Source organism: Drosophila mojavensis, unplaced genomic scaffold (assembly GCF_018153725.1).
Source record: "Drosophila mojavensis isolate 15081-1352.22 unplaced genomic scaffold, ASM1815372v1 contig_136, whole genome shotgun sequence".
NCBI lineage: Eukaryota > Metazoa > Arthropoda > Insecta > Diptera > Drosophilidae > Drosophila > Drosophila mojavensis.
In genome coordinates this window covers 21,203,729-21,219,678 of record NW_025318667.1, presented here as the reverse complement: position 1 = coordinate 21,219,678, position 15,950 = coordinate 21,203,729, and the positions used below count along the sequence as shown (strand labels likewise).

The window sequence follows — 15,950 nt, the reverse complement described above, 5'->3', positions numbered from 1 at the left end:
AAACTAATCAAGCCAAAAAATCAAATTTAAAATCACTTACTCGAAGGCGCAACTCACTCAACGTAATTAGAGTTGGGCGTTATCTTGACATGCTGCAGCAGCAGGAGCAGGAGCAGTAGCAGCAGCAGCAGCAGGAGCAGCCACAACAGCTTGCTATAATGACTTCTAAGGCCAGACCGCAGCATCTATTGAACTTCAAGTCGAACTTTACACATTTCAAGAGCGAGCAGAGTATTAAGCAGTCCATAGGACTCCAGTGCAGCTTGCATATAATATATACTTATATGTATGTATGTGTTCGTATAATATACTAACTCTTATCATAGCTACAATTCTCGTCTATATTTTAGTTTTAGCCTGGCCTGTGCGCTGTGCGCTGTCAAATCAAAGCCTGACTGATTTAACAATCACATTAGGCACAGGATATGTATGTTTGTGTGTGTGTGCTTGTTTGCTGTGTATTTGCAACTACTACAAGTGGCTTTCACAGTTGTTTTCTCAATCATTAAGCATCAAATGTAATGCAAGCACATAAATAGCGACAGCCGCCATCAATGCTAAGGCAACATCGTATATCCGCTCTACTCACACACACACACACACACACACACACATGCACATACACCTAGTCATATGTGATGATGCTGATGCGTGTGTGGTTTCTCATTGTAGTCAATGATGCGTCTATCTAACTGCGTGTGTGTGTGTGTGTGTGTGTGTGTGTGTGTGTGTGTGTGTCTTGGTGTTAATGCTGCGGTCGTCTTGGCCCAACGTCAGCGTATGCCAGAGGCTTATCGTCCGCATTATGCACATTGGCAACACGCCCGGCTCCTGCTGCCTGCTGGAGAGGCATAAATCATATGCGATCCATTGATTTTTGTTAGGATGGGCTTTAATATCAGCAATGAATTCATTTATAATTGACTCTGGCATCCAGTGAAGCGTCGCACAACTGCATTCGCGACCGCAGACTCAACAAATTTACCTTTTCATTTGGAATACATATGCGTACATCCACATATACACATATTCACACATATTCATCTGTGTGAATATTTTATAAATGCACCTAAATTAACAACAATTTCAGGCCATTGCAATATCGATTTTCGTGTAATTAATTCAATTTAATTACAGTTCCTTTGCGGCGTCCCTTTTGTGCTCAGCATCAAATGCCAGTGTTAAGAAATTGTTGCTTGCCTCTGTTCGAGCCATGAGAATTGCCAAGAAGGGCGGTGGTTACAGTGGTAGGAGTTGAGGTTGAGCAAATCGCGAGAGAAGGGGATTGGAATGAAAGAAGGGGAAGAACATATGTTGATTGAGAAGGGCAAATGAAAGGAATCATATTAATTATAATAAGTTGAAAGAGCCTAGACTGCGAGAGAGGATAGAGAAGGACAGTGAGAGAGTGAGTGAGAAAACGAGAGGAGGAGGGAAAAAACACAAACGGGTCAGAAGGAAGCAAAGAGAAGAAGAGAGAGAGGGAGAGAAATAGGAAATACGGCAATCAGAGTGAGAGAGAGCGAAAGGGAAACCAGTAAAAGGACAGGATAAAGATAAAGGAAACTGGAGTGCGAAACTGAGAGAGAGAGTGAGATAAGGAAGCTAGGAGGGAGGGAGATAGGAGAAATAGAATGGGAAAGTTGGACAAAGAATGATAGAGAGAGGAGGAGAGAAATCAAGGGCACAGGTCAGAGGAAGAAAGATCGCAAAGCCAAGGGAATCAGAGAAAGATAGGGAAAATTACATTCAAAGTGGGAGAAGCCAGTAAAGAAAGAGCAGGATATAAATAAAGGGATCTAGAGAGCGAATTAGAAAGGCAGGAAAATGGCAGAGAGAGAGAGAGAGAGGGAGAGGAACTAAGGGAGTGAGAGGAACTAAGGGAAGAGTACTCCCTCTCTCCCCCTCTTCATCTGAAAGATATCTCACAAAACAATCAAATCCATTTATACCTACATAGATGCCCCCACTTAATTGTCCTCTTCTCGCTTTATGCGCATTGTCGGAACCAACTTTTATGGGGCTTTTGAGTGTGCGAGCTCAGAGTTGATAACTTTTTATAATGCCTTTGTTAATCAACAGGTGAAATGATTGTCTCGTCGGCCAAATACCATGTGCAGGAGCATTCGCAGTCGATGTACGAAACGAAAATGTCAATGATTGTGCGAAAATTTCAGAAGGACGATGTCGGCTCGTACCGCTGCATTGCGAAAAACTCACTGGGCGAAGTTGACAGCAGCATCCGGCTATACGGTAAGTGGGCCACCCACATGGTGGAGTGTGGGTGTGTGGTGGGGGTCATATTTTATGGATAATAAACGCGACAAACACTCACACACATACGAGCGGGGGTGTGTGGGTTGGGCTAAGAGGGGGTGTAGCTAAAGGTATTTGCACCTTTGTTTCAATTACTACTCATAGTAGAGTTACCGTTGCTATAGCCGTTACTGTTACCGTTACCGTTACATTTCCGCCTTCTCGCCCACGACAGAAATCCCGGGACCGAATCGTAAAAATCCTTCAAATAGCAAAGGAAACGGAGGCGCTGGCAGCGCTGCCGGCAACGCCGGCGACACGGATGCCAATGACATTTTAAAACTGAAACAACAAGTCAAAGTCACCTACCAGCCGGAGGACGACGAGCTCTACGGCTCGGCCGAGGATTTCGAGGATGGCGAATTCGCCGGGTCGCCGCCGTTATCGCCGCACCATTACTACACCAGCGGCAATAAGCCACCGACACATAAGCCCGGCGGCAGCGGTGGCGGCCATCAGCACCAGCATCAGCACCACCATCACCCACAGCAGACAGCGACGGGCGGTGGTGGTGGTAGTGGTGGTGGTGCTGGTGGCGGTGGCGCCAGCTCCATTGAGCTGGCATTCGGCAGTGGCCAACTGAACGGCGCTGGCAACACACGTAAGCCGACCTATTACGGTGGCAGCGGTGTCGCTGGGGGCGTTGGCGGCGCCACGGGCAACACGGAAGTGCGCGGCCCCATGGACAACAACGAGCGCAGCACCGCTGGCGCACCACATCGCGCCTTCAGCCCAACCAGCCATCGGCTCCACTCGCCATATCGTCAATGGCTGTGGCTGTTCCACTGTCGACAGCCGCTCTTAATGGGCTTGTCCGGCTTAGTTGCGGCGCTCAGACTGTTATAATACATGGTGGCAGCAGTGCACTAGAGGAAGACACAAACACACACGCACATAGAGACAAACACACACACACACACACACTACCACACACTCAGACAGAGTAGGTTTTTTTTTGAGGGAATTAAACATACAAAGCATTAAACTACGTTTCTTGTATAAGAACAAGATGCTTGCTTAGAGTAAGTGCATATCCACACACATACACACACACACAGCAACACACAGATGTATATGTATATGTTGATGGGCCTTTTTCAGTTAGCATCGCTACGGCCCAAGGACACTAGCTGATTATGGCAGCCCAATCAAAGATTCAATAATTATAATCAAAACTCTACTAAAAGGGCATCAAGTGTTGCACAATGCAAAAAGCTTTAAGTCAACACTAAAAGTTTTTCTATTATTTAATCGACTTTTCCACATTCTTAAAGCGCTTTAACATATAATTGTTTGTACAATTTTTTACTATTACCCATTTTTAATAAAATGAATATGTATTTTAAAATAAAAGTTTTTTTATATCTTATTTGAATTTGTTGTTTTATATATATACATAATAACTTATATATAGTTGTTTAACTTAAATTTTTATTTTTTTTTATTTTTTCTTTTTTTTCCTTTTGAAGTGAAATAATATTTATAAATAATTTCAATAATTACTAACCTTAACTTATACGTAATTTATTAAGTTTTGAAACTTTTTTTTTTGTTAATTTAAATGTTATTTTAAATTTATTAATAATAAAAAAGATGTGTGTAAAATATATATTTTTTCTAAATGTATATTTTTATTCTTATTTAATTTTATATATTAATATTTGTTATTATCTATATAGTCAATTATCAATTATTTAACCTTTTTTTTTTTTGTAAATTTATACAAATTATTTTTGACACTTACTTTTTATTCAATTTTTAATTGGCAATTAATTGATAAAAATATTTTGAAAATTCTGATTTCATTTTGTGGTTGAACTTAATTATAAAATGTTTTTTTTTTTTTTTTTTTTTTTTTAACATTATTTTTTATCTTCTTCTTTGTTAATTGAGTCAAATTCTCGCTATTTTACAACACTGAAGTCTCTTTTATATTTAGCATTCGATTTGACCTTCGGCATAAATGCGATTTTCAGCTGGTGTCCTTGGGACTATCTACGTTGATCTCACAGAGCAGCGCTAAGGTAGGCCATTTGTAATTTACATAAACAAAAATATAGTTTACAATTGAATTGGTTAAAACTAACATAAAAAAAATGTCTGTTACACTTTGCAACATTACAAATTAATTTATATATACATAAAATAAAAAACAGAAAAAAATGTTTATAACGACATATAAACTCAATAAAGTGCGCTATCTGTATACTTGCATATATATATATAAATAAATAAATATATATATATATTATAATAATATTATAATCTAAGGGTAAGTGATTCGCAAAAGAATTATATTTAAACCTAATATAAATATATTCATGTTTTGTGTGAACGGTAAAAGGCCTCATATATAAAACTAACGGCAGTTAAATAGTTACAAACTGTACTCAAGGTCTTGTTAATATTAGTTTAGAGTGTTTATAATGTATAATCATTTAAGTCTTAAGATACCAAGAGCGACTAAGCTGAAATAAATAGACAATTGCATTGAAAATCGAAAGATATGGAAAGTTTAAGGAAATTTATATATGATTTTGTTTAACGTTATAGTACTTATATGTGGGGATATATCTGCAGATCATACAAAGTGTTACTGAAGAGAAAAAATTTATAGATTTCCATATAATTTTCTCGATTCGCAGCTCTGATTTATGTGGCCTGACCTTTTCCTTTGCTTCGAATTCGAGATAAACTCAAGTCATTAAAAAATCCATTAAGTTTAACCTTTTTCACTGCATTCGAAAAAAAAAAGGAATCAAAAAGAGGCACAAAGTTAATTTCCTACTTCGATTTATATTTAAGCTCAAGGACATACATAGTTGACGAAAAAAATGAAAAAAACACCAACAAAAAATGTCAATTAATACAAAAATGTCAAACTTTTGATTTGTTTCGTTTTTTTCGCTTTCATTTCTCTTCCTCTTTGATTGACATCGCATCAAGAACTTAAAGGTTAATGATGAATGTTCTTAATCTTTGTCTCTCTGTTTCATATACAAATTCCCAAACGAATTCTATGTGGATGCGGATATTGGGGCGTTGGGGCTGGGCTTCGGGTAGTCGAGCATAATTTATGCAAATTAAATGTCATATTTCTGCAGCGCAGATACACGCCCACACACACACACACACTCGCATACACTTAGTGGAGTACAGTTTTACTGCAGTCCATCCTGCTCACACTTATGCGAGCGCTAAGCTGTTACGCACCCGTTTCGAATCTGCCGGCTGCAGCTCATTTTTCAGCGAAGCGGACAGCCCAAGCAACTAGTGCGTATGTGTGTGTGTGTGGGAAAGAAAAAGTACAAGAAGAAGCAGAATCTTTCATTATGCCTGTAAGCATTGCAGCAGACGTCGAGCACAAGAGCAAGAGCAACAAAAACAAGAACAAGAATAAGCAGAAGCACAAGCACAAGCACAAGCCAAACGCACGCTTGAACAACTTGAGCCATTTACTATTCGCCCGTTTGGCCCGTTTCGCTCAGCAGCTCACTCGCACGCCCACTGCGCTTACCCGCTTACCCGCTTGCTGCGCCGCTGCGCCGCTGCTGGCGCTGCTTTTGCATATGCAAAAGGTTAAAAACTTTACCAAAATGCAGTTGTTAGCGAACTGCCGGCTCTGTCTGGGGCAACATCTTTTTGGCAGTTTTTGTTGCGGCTACAACTTGCAGCATGATAAAGCCAAAGGCAGCATAAGCATTGGCGACTGCTGCTTGCTTTCATTGAGCTGTCAGTCCGTTAGTTTTGTGTGCGTGCTGGTATGAGTGCAAGCGCGTGTGCCTGTGTTTGTGTGTGTGGTGACTAAATTTGGTTTGATGAATTGCTTGCCTGCCAAGTAAACGAGATACACACACTCGCACGCACGCCCAAGCACACACAAACACACACATGCAGACACTTTTTAATGAAATAAAAACTTTTTGGCAAAGTGAATTTTACTGTTTCGTCGAGAAGACGCTCGATGACAACACACAACTTGCAACTAACCCAAGCCCCGCTCCTTGTGCCACAGCTGTGTGTGTTATGTCAGTAAGCAACAACAACAGGAGGCACTCATCTACTCACACACACTCGCACACTCAATGGTGTGTGAGCGAGCGTGTGTTCGTGTGCTCATATACAAAACCGCCGAAAGCTGCCGCTGATGATGATAATAAGACGCTGACAACCGCAGCAACAACAGCAAAACATGCGACAATTTTGTGGAATCTGTTGCAGGCTCGATGGGCGAGAGCAGGAGAGGGGCGCATTGAGTACATGGTCAGGGTGGGGCGTACTACATTGACACAAGTGTTTCAAATTACAAGCCGCCGAGGCAATAGCAATGCGTCGTCCATCAACAACTACTACATAGAACGTGCGACAACTGCCACGCCTGCCCCAAGTATGCAACACTTTTTGTTGTGGCTGCTGCTGCTGCTGCTGCTGCTGTTTGTTGTCTGTCTGTTGTCTTGCTGTCTGCTGCCACTTTGCTGCTTGTAAAACGCGCGCGTCTTTTGTTATCTTTCTTCTGTGTGTTCGAGCACAAATGTATGCCACACATGTGCGTGTGTGCGTGCGTGTGTGTGTGTGTGTTTTGCACTTGTACTTGTACTTGATGATTGTGCCTAGGCTGTTGCTTAAGTTGTTCCGGTTTGTAATGAAGTTTGCATGTGCTGAGCACAGGCTGTCATGTGCTCCCTCTCTTCCCTCTCTCAATCACTCACCACTCTCTATGCTCTCTTTCTGTGTTTGTGTGTGTGTGTGCGTGTGTGTGTTGTAAGAAAAGGCCGCTTAATTGCTCTATTTGGTACTTTTAAATTGTATTTTAATTTCAAATTTCCCCCGCCAGAGGGCGAGCCGCTTTGTCTTCAATATTCTGTTTTTTTTTTTTTGTTGGTACTTTATACATTTGTATGTATGTATATCTATATATGTTTTCTTTTCTGTATTCTTTTTTTTTTTTTTTTTTTTTTTTTTGTTAAATTACTGCGGTTTATTGTTTTATGCGCTCACAAACTTGTATCTATTTAAATTTTGTGTATGGTAACATGTTTATTTTATAACCTTAAGGCAACAGCAACAGCAGCAGCAGCGCAGCAGCCGAGTGAATGACAGCCGCATAGGCCATGGGAGAGGCGGTTGGGGGCGCGGCTGGGGTACTTTGTGTTGGCAACAAGCGGCAAGCTTCATGTTTGGCGGAAGTTTAATTGAATGCGTCGCTTGCTGATACACAGCTACGAGTTGTGTTTAAGTTGTGTGGGAGGGAGAGAGAGAGAGAGTGAGAGAGCTTGCGTGTGAGTGTGTTGTGGCTGTGTTTGTCCGCTTGTTATGTGAAGCCAGTTAGCCGCATAACATTTGCCGCACAGTTCGCTAAAAAACAAATGGCAATCAAGTGAAATTGTAAGAGAGAGAGAGAGAGAGAGAGAGAGAGAGAGGGAGTCTAAAAGAAAGAGTATGTGTGTTAGAGAGAGACATGCAAAATTTCATGCAAAATTTCACTCAAGTTTTTTGATTTAATAATAAAAAATATCCACACACGCAAACGCACATACACACACATTCCCACACACACACACACACACTAAAGCACTCGCACTTAAAAGTTTTGTGCCACTTGCAGCTGTAATCTTAACGTCAGCCTCTGTTGCTGCTGTAACAGGATGGAATATAAAAATTAAATAAAGACATATGAGATTACAAAATGCTCAAACAAAGCCGAAAACTGAAATTCAATTATGGCCGCCTTCTGGTTGCAAGCAGCATAGGCTTGTGGCAAGTTCTTCTTCTTCTTCTTCTTGCTGTTTGTTGTTGTTGTTGCTGCTGTTGATGTTGCTGTTGTTGCACCTGTATGAAGAGCCAGGCAGACACATTTAATTGCGTATTGACACTTGACACATAAGGCAGACATAAAACGACAGGAATATTGTATGTGCAACGTGCCACATGCCACCAATGCCGGACAGTCGGCTGCTGCCTCAATGCCTCAATTGATTTTAATTGAATTTTAATTTCATTTGTATTCGAATTTAGATGAAATATTTTGCATTTTCTCGCTCTGATTGAATTGAAAAGCGTCCACATATATTTCTTTGCCATTTGCCACTTGCCACACACACACACACGCACACGCACAGCTAAAATCATATACATATACATATATTTATTTAGTTCTTTACATCTTAGTGAATTTTAATTAAGAACTTCATTGTTTTGGGGGCTGCAACAATAAACACTCGACAAACATGAAAACAGGCCAAAAATCAAGACATGCAATATACTAAATACACACACACACATACACACATATATACATATATATATATATATATTGATTCAATGTTGAAATTTGTATAAAACTTAATTTATAACTTACAAATTTAACGAAATATTTAACAAGGTTGTTCAAATGTTAAACGGTTTGCGCGCTAAATCGTTCAAATGCTTCACATTTTTTTTTTTTTTTTTTTTTTTTTTGGTTTAGTCATAGTTGAAAGTAAATATATATATCTCTGTACGCATAACTATATACATGCCCATAATTATAGTACCTAACTATAACTGTGTATGACTTTAAGGAGTTACTAAACAATAATATTATGTGCCATTATTAGCAGACAAAAAAAAAAAAAAAAAAAAAAAAAAAAAAACACAAAAAATACTAAAGAAAATGAATTTCATATTCGGCTAGCCGAATAGCAAATACACTTGCATAAGACTAATTTAAATATGTTTGAGCAGCTTTAAAAAAATTATTAAAAATGAAATAAATTAATAATAATAAATAAAAAATTTAAGTAATAATAGCATAAAAAATAAAATCAAAATAATATATAAAAATATGTGCAGAGCGACAGATATATGTATAATACTCTAATTTCACTTATTTTTATTTTGTTTTTATATTTTTTCATATATTTGAGCTAAAATTAAAATTTCACTGTACATTGTACAAATACAAAACAAACAAAAAATTAAATAAAACAGCTAATTTGATTGACTCATTTGACTATGAATTCGACTGTAAATTATGGCACCTAACCTAACCTAAAATTCATTCTATATCGATTTCAAATTCTTTGAGAGCCAAACACATTAATTTGTCGCCTACTGTATGTACTAATAAATTTTATTTAAATGTAATTTTAAAAGTTAAATTGAAATATATAATACCTTATTTATTAATAAAAATCTCAAAAACTACTAAAGAAGTAAATAGAAAATTATAAATTTATCAATTTATTTTATATTAGATTATAAATATTGAACATTTTTTGTTGCGCAAATGTGAAATAAAATTATGTAAAATATAAAATATTTTGTTAAAATTGTAAAATGATTTTGAATTGTTACTATCGAAGCAAGCGTATTGGCCCTCATTCGCATACTAATATAATCGAGCAAGAAAAGTATACACATATACACATGTATATATGTATTGTGAAGCTCAAAATAAATAACTGTTATATGCATATATATATCTATATATAGTGCTATAATATGAAATCCAAGTGCTGCAAGTACTATAAAACGAGAAAGACGCAAAGAAAAGCTTGAGGCTCAACGGGATTTCAGGTGCCACTGTTGGGCCAATGGGGGCGGGAGGCGGTGGGGCGTGGTTTCTGATCGATCAGCTTAATCAAAATTTAATTTGTATATAAATATAGGCAATCAGCTTAAGCGTTCAACACAAAAAAAAAAAAAAAAAAAAAAAAGAAAAGAAAATAATAATGGAAGACAAAGCAAAACAATAAATAAGCAAATGCAATAATATGAATGTACATACACTTTCGTGCACGTTTGTATGTATGTATATATGTATGTAAGTGTGTGTATGTTTAACAGACATTTACATATACATATGTAGGTATGTGAACGACTTTAGTTAAATTTTAATTCAATTATTTACTCAACTCTGTCCTCTTCGCTCGAATTGAATTATCGATATCACTATAGTTAATTATCGATAACATTCTCCTGCACTCCGCATCCTCTCCCCTCCCACTACACATATACATATGTATATATTTACATTTGCATTCTATTTACTTATCGATAAGTATTTAAAGAAGTTCGTAATTATATATATATACAGAGGTGGTCAAAAGTAATTACACACCGAGCTTTTTTCTGCATGCTCAGCTTTAAAAGCTTGTTGTTGTTGTTGTTGTTCGCTGTTTTTGAAAAAAAGCTTTTGTGTCATAAAGCTTATTCTGTGTAGAAGCGATCGGCAAAAAGAAATTGCTAAAATAACGGTACAGGTTCGTAGATATAGCAAAAAGAACAGTTACCTAGAGGTTGTCAAAAGTATTTACACACATTTTTTTGCGTCATAAGTATTTACACAAAATTTAAACATTTTTTAATGGCATTAATTAATGTTATTTATTTTTAATTTTTGTTGAACATAATAAAGGGTTTATTTATTTAATTTAGTATTTTGTCATTCCCCCTTTTTCGTCAATTACAGCCTGAAGCCTGGCTGGAATTGATGTTACCAATGATCGGGCGAAGTCAACTGTGAGCTCCGACCATATTCCGGTAACTTCCTGAATGGTATCATCCCGTTTCCGGTCCTTTTTGAATAGCCGTTTGGATTTTATTAAAGCCCAAACATTTTCAATAATGTTAAGGTCCGGACTTTGCGCAGGCCAGGGCAGGATTGCTTGATCTAAGTCCGCCAAAAACTTGGTGGGTATTGAGCCTTTGTGGCATGGAGCATTGTCTTGCTGCAATACCCATTCGATTGTTGGAAATAGTTTGTTCGCCGAAGTAAAAGCATTGTCATTTAATATGTGCAAATATCGTGATTGGGTCAGAGTGCCCTCTATTGGCACAAAATCTCCAAAACCATAGTACGACATGCAACCCCAAAACATTACTGTGCCACCTCCAAACCTGCTAAGAGGCTGCACTGCAGTTTTTTTTATTTTGTCGACTTAAATGCATAAAAGTCTTTCGAAATGAGCCTTGAAACTGAAATGCAACCTCATCTGTCCACAAAATGTTGTACCAAAACTCCAAAGGCTTTTCAATGTACTCTAAAGCAAAAGCAAGACGTTTTGCTTTGTTTGCTTCCGAGATATCAATGATTTTTCGGACGACATAGGTGTTTATGTCAACATCCTTTAACCTTCTACGAATAGTAGCATCACTGACATGTTTACCAATTATCTGTTGTGATGCTGCAGACACTTTAACTGGGCTTATCTCGGGGTTTTCTACGAATGTGCTGACAAGTCTTCTGCATTCCCTGGTGTTCAATGCTGGCTTTCGCCCACTTCGGTGTAAATTATTCAAATTTCCAAGTGTATCCCTTTTGTTAACCAAGTTATACACCGTTTTTCTAGATATTTTGAATATCTTTACCAACTCCGATGCCCCAACACCACTCTTAAACTTGGTTACGATCTCGGATCTTGTTTCGACTGATAGTTCCTTTGTTTTTACCATTTTACAGCACATCTACAATTTCAACTACAAATTGAATTCCGATCTTAGTCAAAGACCGCACATGATCAACGCAAATCAAAGACTAAAGGCAAATTTACATTGTGTAAATACTTATGACGCAAAAAAAATGTGTGTAAATACTTTTGACAACCTCTAGGTAACTGTTCTTTTTGCTATATCTACGAACCTGTACCGTTATTTTAGCAATTTCTTTTTGCCGATCGCTTCTACACAGAATAAGCTTTATGACACAAAAGCTTTTTTTCAAAAACAGCGAACAACAACAACAAGCTTTTAAAGCTGAGCATGCAGAAAAAAGCTCGGTGTGTAATTACTTTTGACCACCTCTGTATATATATACATACATACATATATACATACATACATATATATTGTTACATACATGCAAAATACATATATGTTACATATACATAAATACGATTATAATTAATTACCGTTAGCGTAAATCGAAAATAACTGTATTAAATCAAATATAAAACTTAAATACATATTTATATATATATATATACATAATTACATAGTTATATACGACAGACATATATAAATATATATATATATAAATAATACTACCACAAGAAAACGAATATGACATTAAAACAAAACCCATATAAAACTCCACAAATAAAGGACAAATATATTTATTACAATATCCTTGTTTGATTTTCTTCTTCACACTGTGAACAGAGTAAATTGGCTTCGTTTGCTATTTTTTTGATGACAGGTGACTGAAAATTTGTAATGAACTAGAATATAGACAGTAAACTAGATCTTGTTCAGATTGAAATGAATATAAAATGAGATTTTAGCGTTGAGTTGTCTTTAATTTATATGTATAAAAAAGATATTCTAAATTGTTAATAGAAAATAAAAATAATAATTTATCGACAGATTCAATAAGTATATGTTATTTGAAGTATAATTATCCCTTATTTAAATTTATAATCGAAAAGGAATTTATATTCATTTCTGATTTGCATTTCATTCTTATTTCTGATTGATTCTGATTCTACAGATGATTTATATTCTAAGACTGAAACTAAGAAGTTATTCAGGCAAGTAAAGTTTATTATCAAAGCCGTTTCCACTGTTACAGTATATACTGGCTATAAATAAATAGATGAACTTTTTCATATTGAGCATGAATTAAATGTAATTCGAGTTCAGACCTTACATTTTTTTAAATATATATATATATATTTTTTTTTTTATTAATAAATATAAGAAAGTCAAACTATAAATTTAGTAAACGCTGAAAACTAACTTTAAGTATTTTTATTTATTTATTATTATAATTTTATTTTTTGGTTTGCGGTGGCTGCTTGGTTGGAAGGGTCTGACTGGTGGTCGTGGTCGTGGCTGTAGCTGTAGCTGTGGCTGTGGCTAGAATGCAAAGACAAGAGCTGTTGGTCCGTTAGTCTAAGCAGCTGCGCAAATTTAACTCTCAAACACAACAGGATGTCCGCTGCTGAGCAAGGCGGAAGCTGTTCTGAAAATAACACAGCAAATAACTTCTGCAACCGCATTTGGCCTCTGTCTCCCTATCTCTGTCATCCTCTCTATATCTTCCTCTCTCTGTCTTGCACACACACACACACACACACACAGAGTGCAGCAGCTACAAGCTCAGTCATTCACACATAGAGAGAGAGAGAGAGAGAGAGAGAGAGAGAGAGAGAGAGAGAGAGAGAGAGAGAGACAGAGACAGAGACAGCGACAATCACTATCCCTGTAATGAGATCAAGCTTATGCTTAACCTAAAGCTAACCCAAAGCTAATCTAAGGCTAACCCAACGCTAACCTAAAGCCTACCTAAAGCAGCAAGCTCTAAAATAACTGCTATAGATCGGCTTTAGTTAAGCTAACTAGAAACTATCTGAGCATATCAGCATCTACTTTACAGCTATAACTATTGAATACAGAAAACATCATTTCTGTTTAATATATTGTTTTTTTTTTTATTATAAAGAATATACAAAATAAAAAATAAAAAATAATTTAATATTAAATTTATCGATAGCCCTATTTCTGAACGATCTGTTTTTAAACTCAAAATAGGCCACAGCTTCGATGATTACTTCGCTCGGCTTCTAAATGAAAAGTGTCTACAATATATATATATATATATATATATATATATATATATATATATATATATATATATATATATATTGAATATATATATATATATAGATATAGATATATGTACAAAATGTACAAAAGCTTTTTAAATTTCTACAATTTTTTATGAATAACATTTTTTAATTTTTTTGAAGAGCTTGTTCAATATTTTTCAAAGTTTGTTCAACACATAGGCATTGCTCCAGAGAAGTTCAAGATAATTAAAAAACAAAAAATGACCTAGGGGATTCGCACAAGTAGACTTTTGAAGCAATGACGATAATAACACATTTATTCACAATTTATAAAGATGTATTCAAAATATTAAAAACCCTTTTCGAAATTCGTAAAAATGTATTCCAATAAATTTTAATATTTTCGTTATAACTCATTTTTATAAAATTTTATAATTTTAAAAATTAATGAAAATTAAGAAGAAAATAAATATATTAATATATATAAAAATTTGTAAAAAATGCCTAAACTATAATTCTTGAACAGGCGTTAGTAATTAATAACGCCTGCTAAAGAATTATAATTAATGATGTATACAAATTTATAAATATTTTTATGAATATTTATGTAGATTTAAAAAATAAATTAAACATTTTTTTTTTTGTATATATCTATATTTTAAATTTAGCTGCCCTACAAATGAAAATTGCACTCTGTTTAATAATATGCTAAAAATTTTGCATTGGACCAATTTTAATTTTCAAATAAATTAAAAGATTTTCCTTTTTGACAACTTTATTTTTAAGTAGGGCTACATTCTTTATAATTTAAAAAACTGCTGCTAAGATGAACAAATATTTATAATTTAACTCGACTCGAATTTGGCAGCCTTAAAGCTAGCCTCAACACGTTGCGCGACGAAGAGCTGAAAGCTGTGCACATTTCATAATAGCATTTGAAATATGTCTTACGGTGCGAGTCTGTGTGTGTGTCTGTGTCTGTGTGTGTGTGTGTGTGTGTGTGTGTGTGTCAGTGTCTGTCTCTATGTGAGAGCAGCGTTTACTTTCACTTTCAATCAGCGCCCAGGCAGCAGCCGCCTGACCCTTGGCAGCCGTTACCGTTACCGTTAACGTTACCGTTAGCCGTGCAATGGTCCATGGCCAACAGCATCTGCCAATACAAAATTATGCGGCACGAGCCTCAGCAGCCGCCCCCAGCCCCCCCAGCACCCGCAAGGCATTTTAGCCCCGCTCTGCGAAGGGTTGAATCGCCCTTCGCCCTTCGCCTTGCGCCCCCCTAAAATTGACTTTTAATGAAAACAATTGAAAATTCTCAGGCAGTCGAGTTGGCTGACTAGCTGTGTGGCTGTGTGGCTGGCCTGCTAGCCAAGTTAGCTGGAAAAGGCAACGACTGCTGCTCAACTGCTCAATGCTGGGCTGCGGTTATTAATTTCAATTAAAGCATTTAACCGGCAAGCCCCAACAGCCGGCAATATCCTTTTTATTTGGGGCTTCTGTTTACACAACCGCCAAGCAAGCGGCGCATAATTTTCAAACAACAACTCGACGACTCGCTGCTCCTGCTCCAGCTCCTGCCACTGCCACTACTCCTGCTCCAGCTCCTGCCACTGCCACAAATTAAGGCGTGAAATATTCGCGCCAAAAGTTTCGTCTGCACTTAAAGACTTCCTTTCGGCATAGGCAAATGTAGGTGAGAAATTTGATGCTGCGCCCAAGGTGATCTAATCAAAGTGAGCTTTGATTAGCTGGAAACTTGCCCACTGAGCAGATTCAATTAATTAAAACAGTCTGCATCCTGACTAGCATTAAAAGAAAGCATAAAGAAAGAGCTGAAGCTGAGAAAGACACGCAAAATAATTATGCGCCTTAGCCTGATTATAACCTAATTGCCAAAGTCTAAAATCTGCCAAGCAACAACAACAAGAGCCACAATGACTGCAGCAGCTCCCTCACTCTCCCACTCTCTCTCTCTCTCTCTCTCTCTCTCTCTCTCTCTCTCTCTCTCTCTCGCTCTGTCTCAGTTTTAAAGTGAATGCATTTAAAGTGCTCCAAACTGCCAAGCTATTTACTTAAGTGCCACAGAGC

The 15,950-nt window shown here is 36.8% G+C and overlaps 1 protein-coding gene across 1 annotated transcript in view; it reads left to right on the top strand.

Annotated features, from left to right (window-relative positions):
* The window catches only part of LOC6584394 (lachesin), a 30,956-nt gene extending 27,271 nt beyond the window's left edge, over positions 1-3,685 (top strand). Inside the window, exons 8-9 of the mRNA XM_044011430.1 lie at positions 2,083-2,253; positions 2,492-3,685. Of these exons, the coding sequence (XP_043867365.1) occupies positions 2,083-2,253; positions 2,492-3,162 (842 nt within the window). The 3' untranslated portion in view covers positions 3,163-3,685. The remainder of the gene's footprint in view (positions 1-2,082; positions 2,254-2,491) is intronic.
* Positions 3,686-15,950: the final 12,265 nt, after the last annotated feature.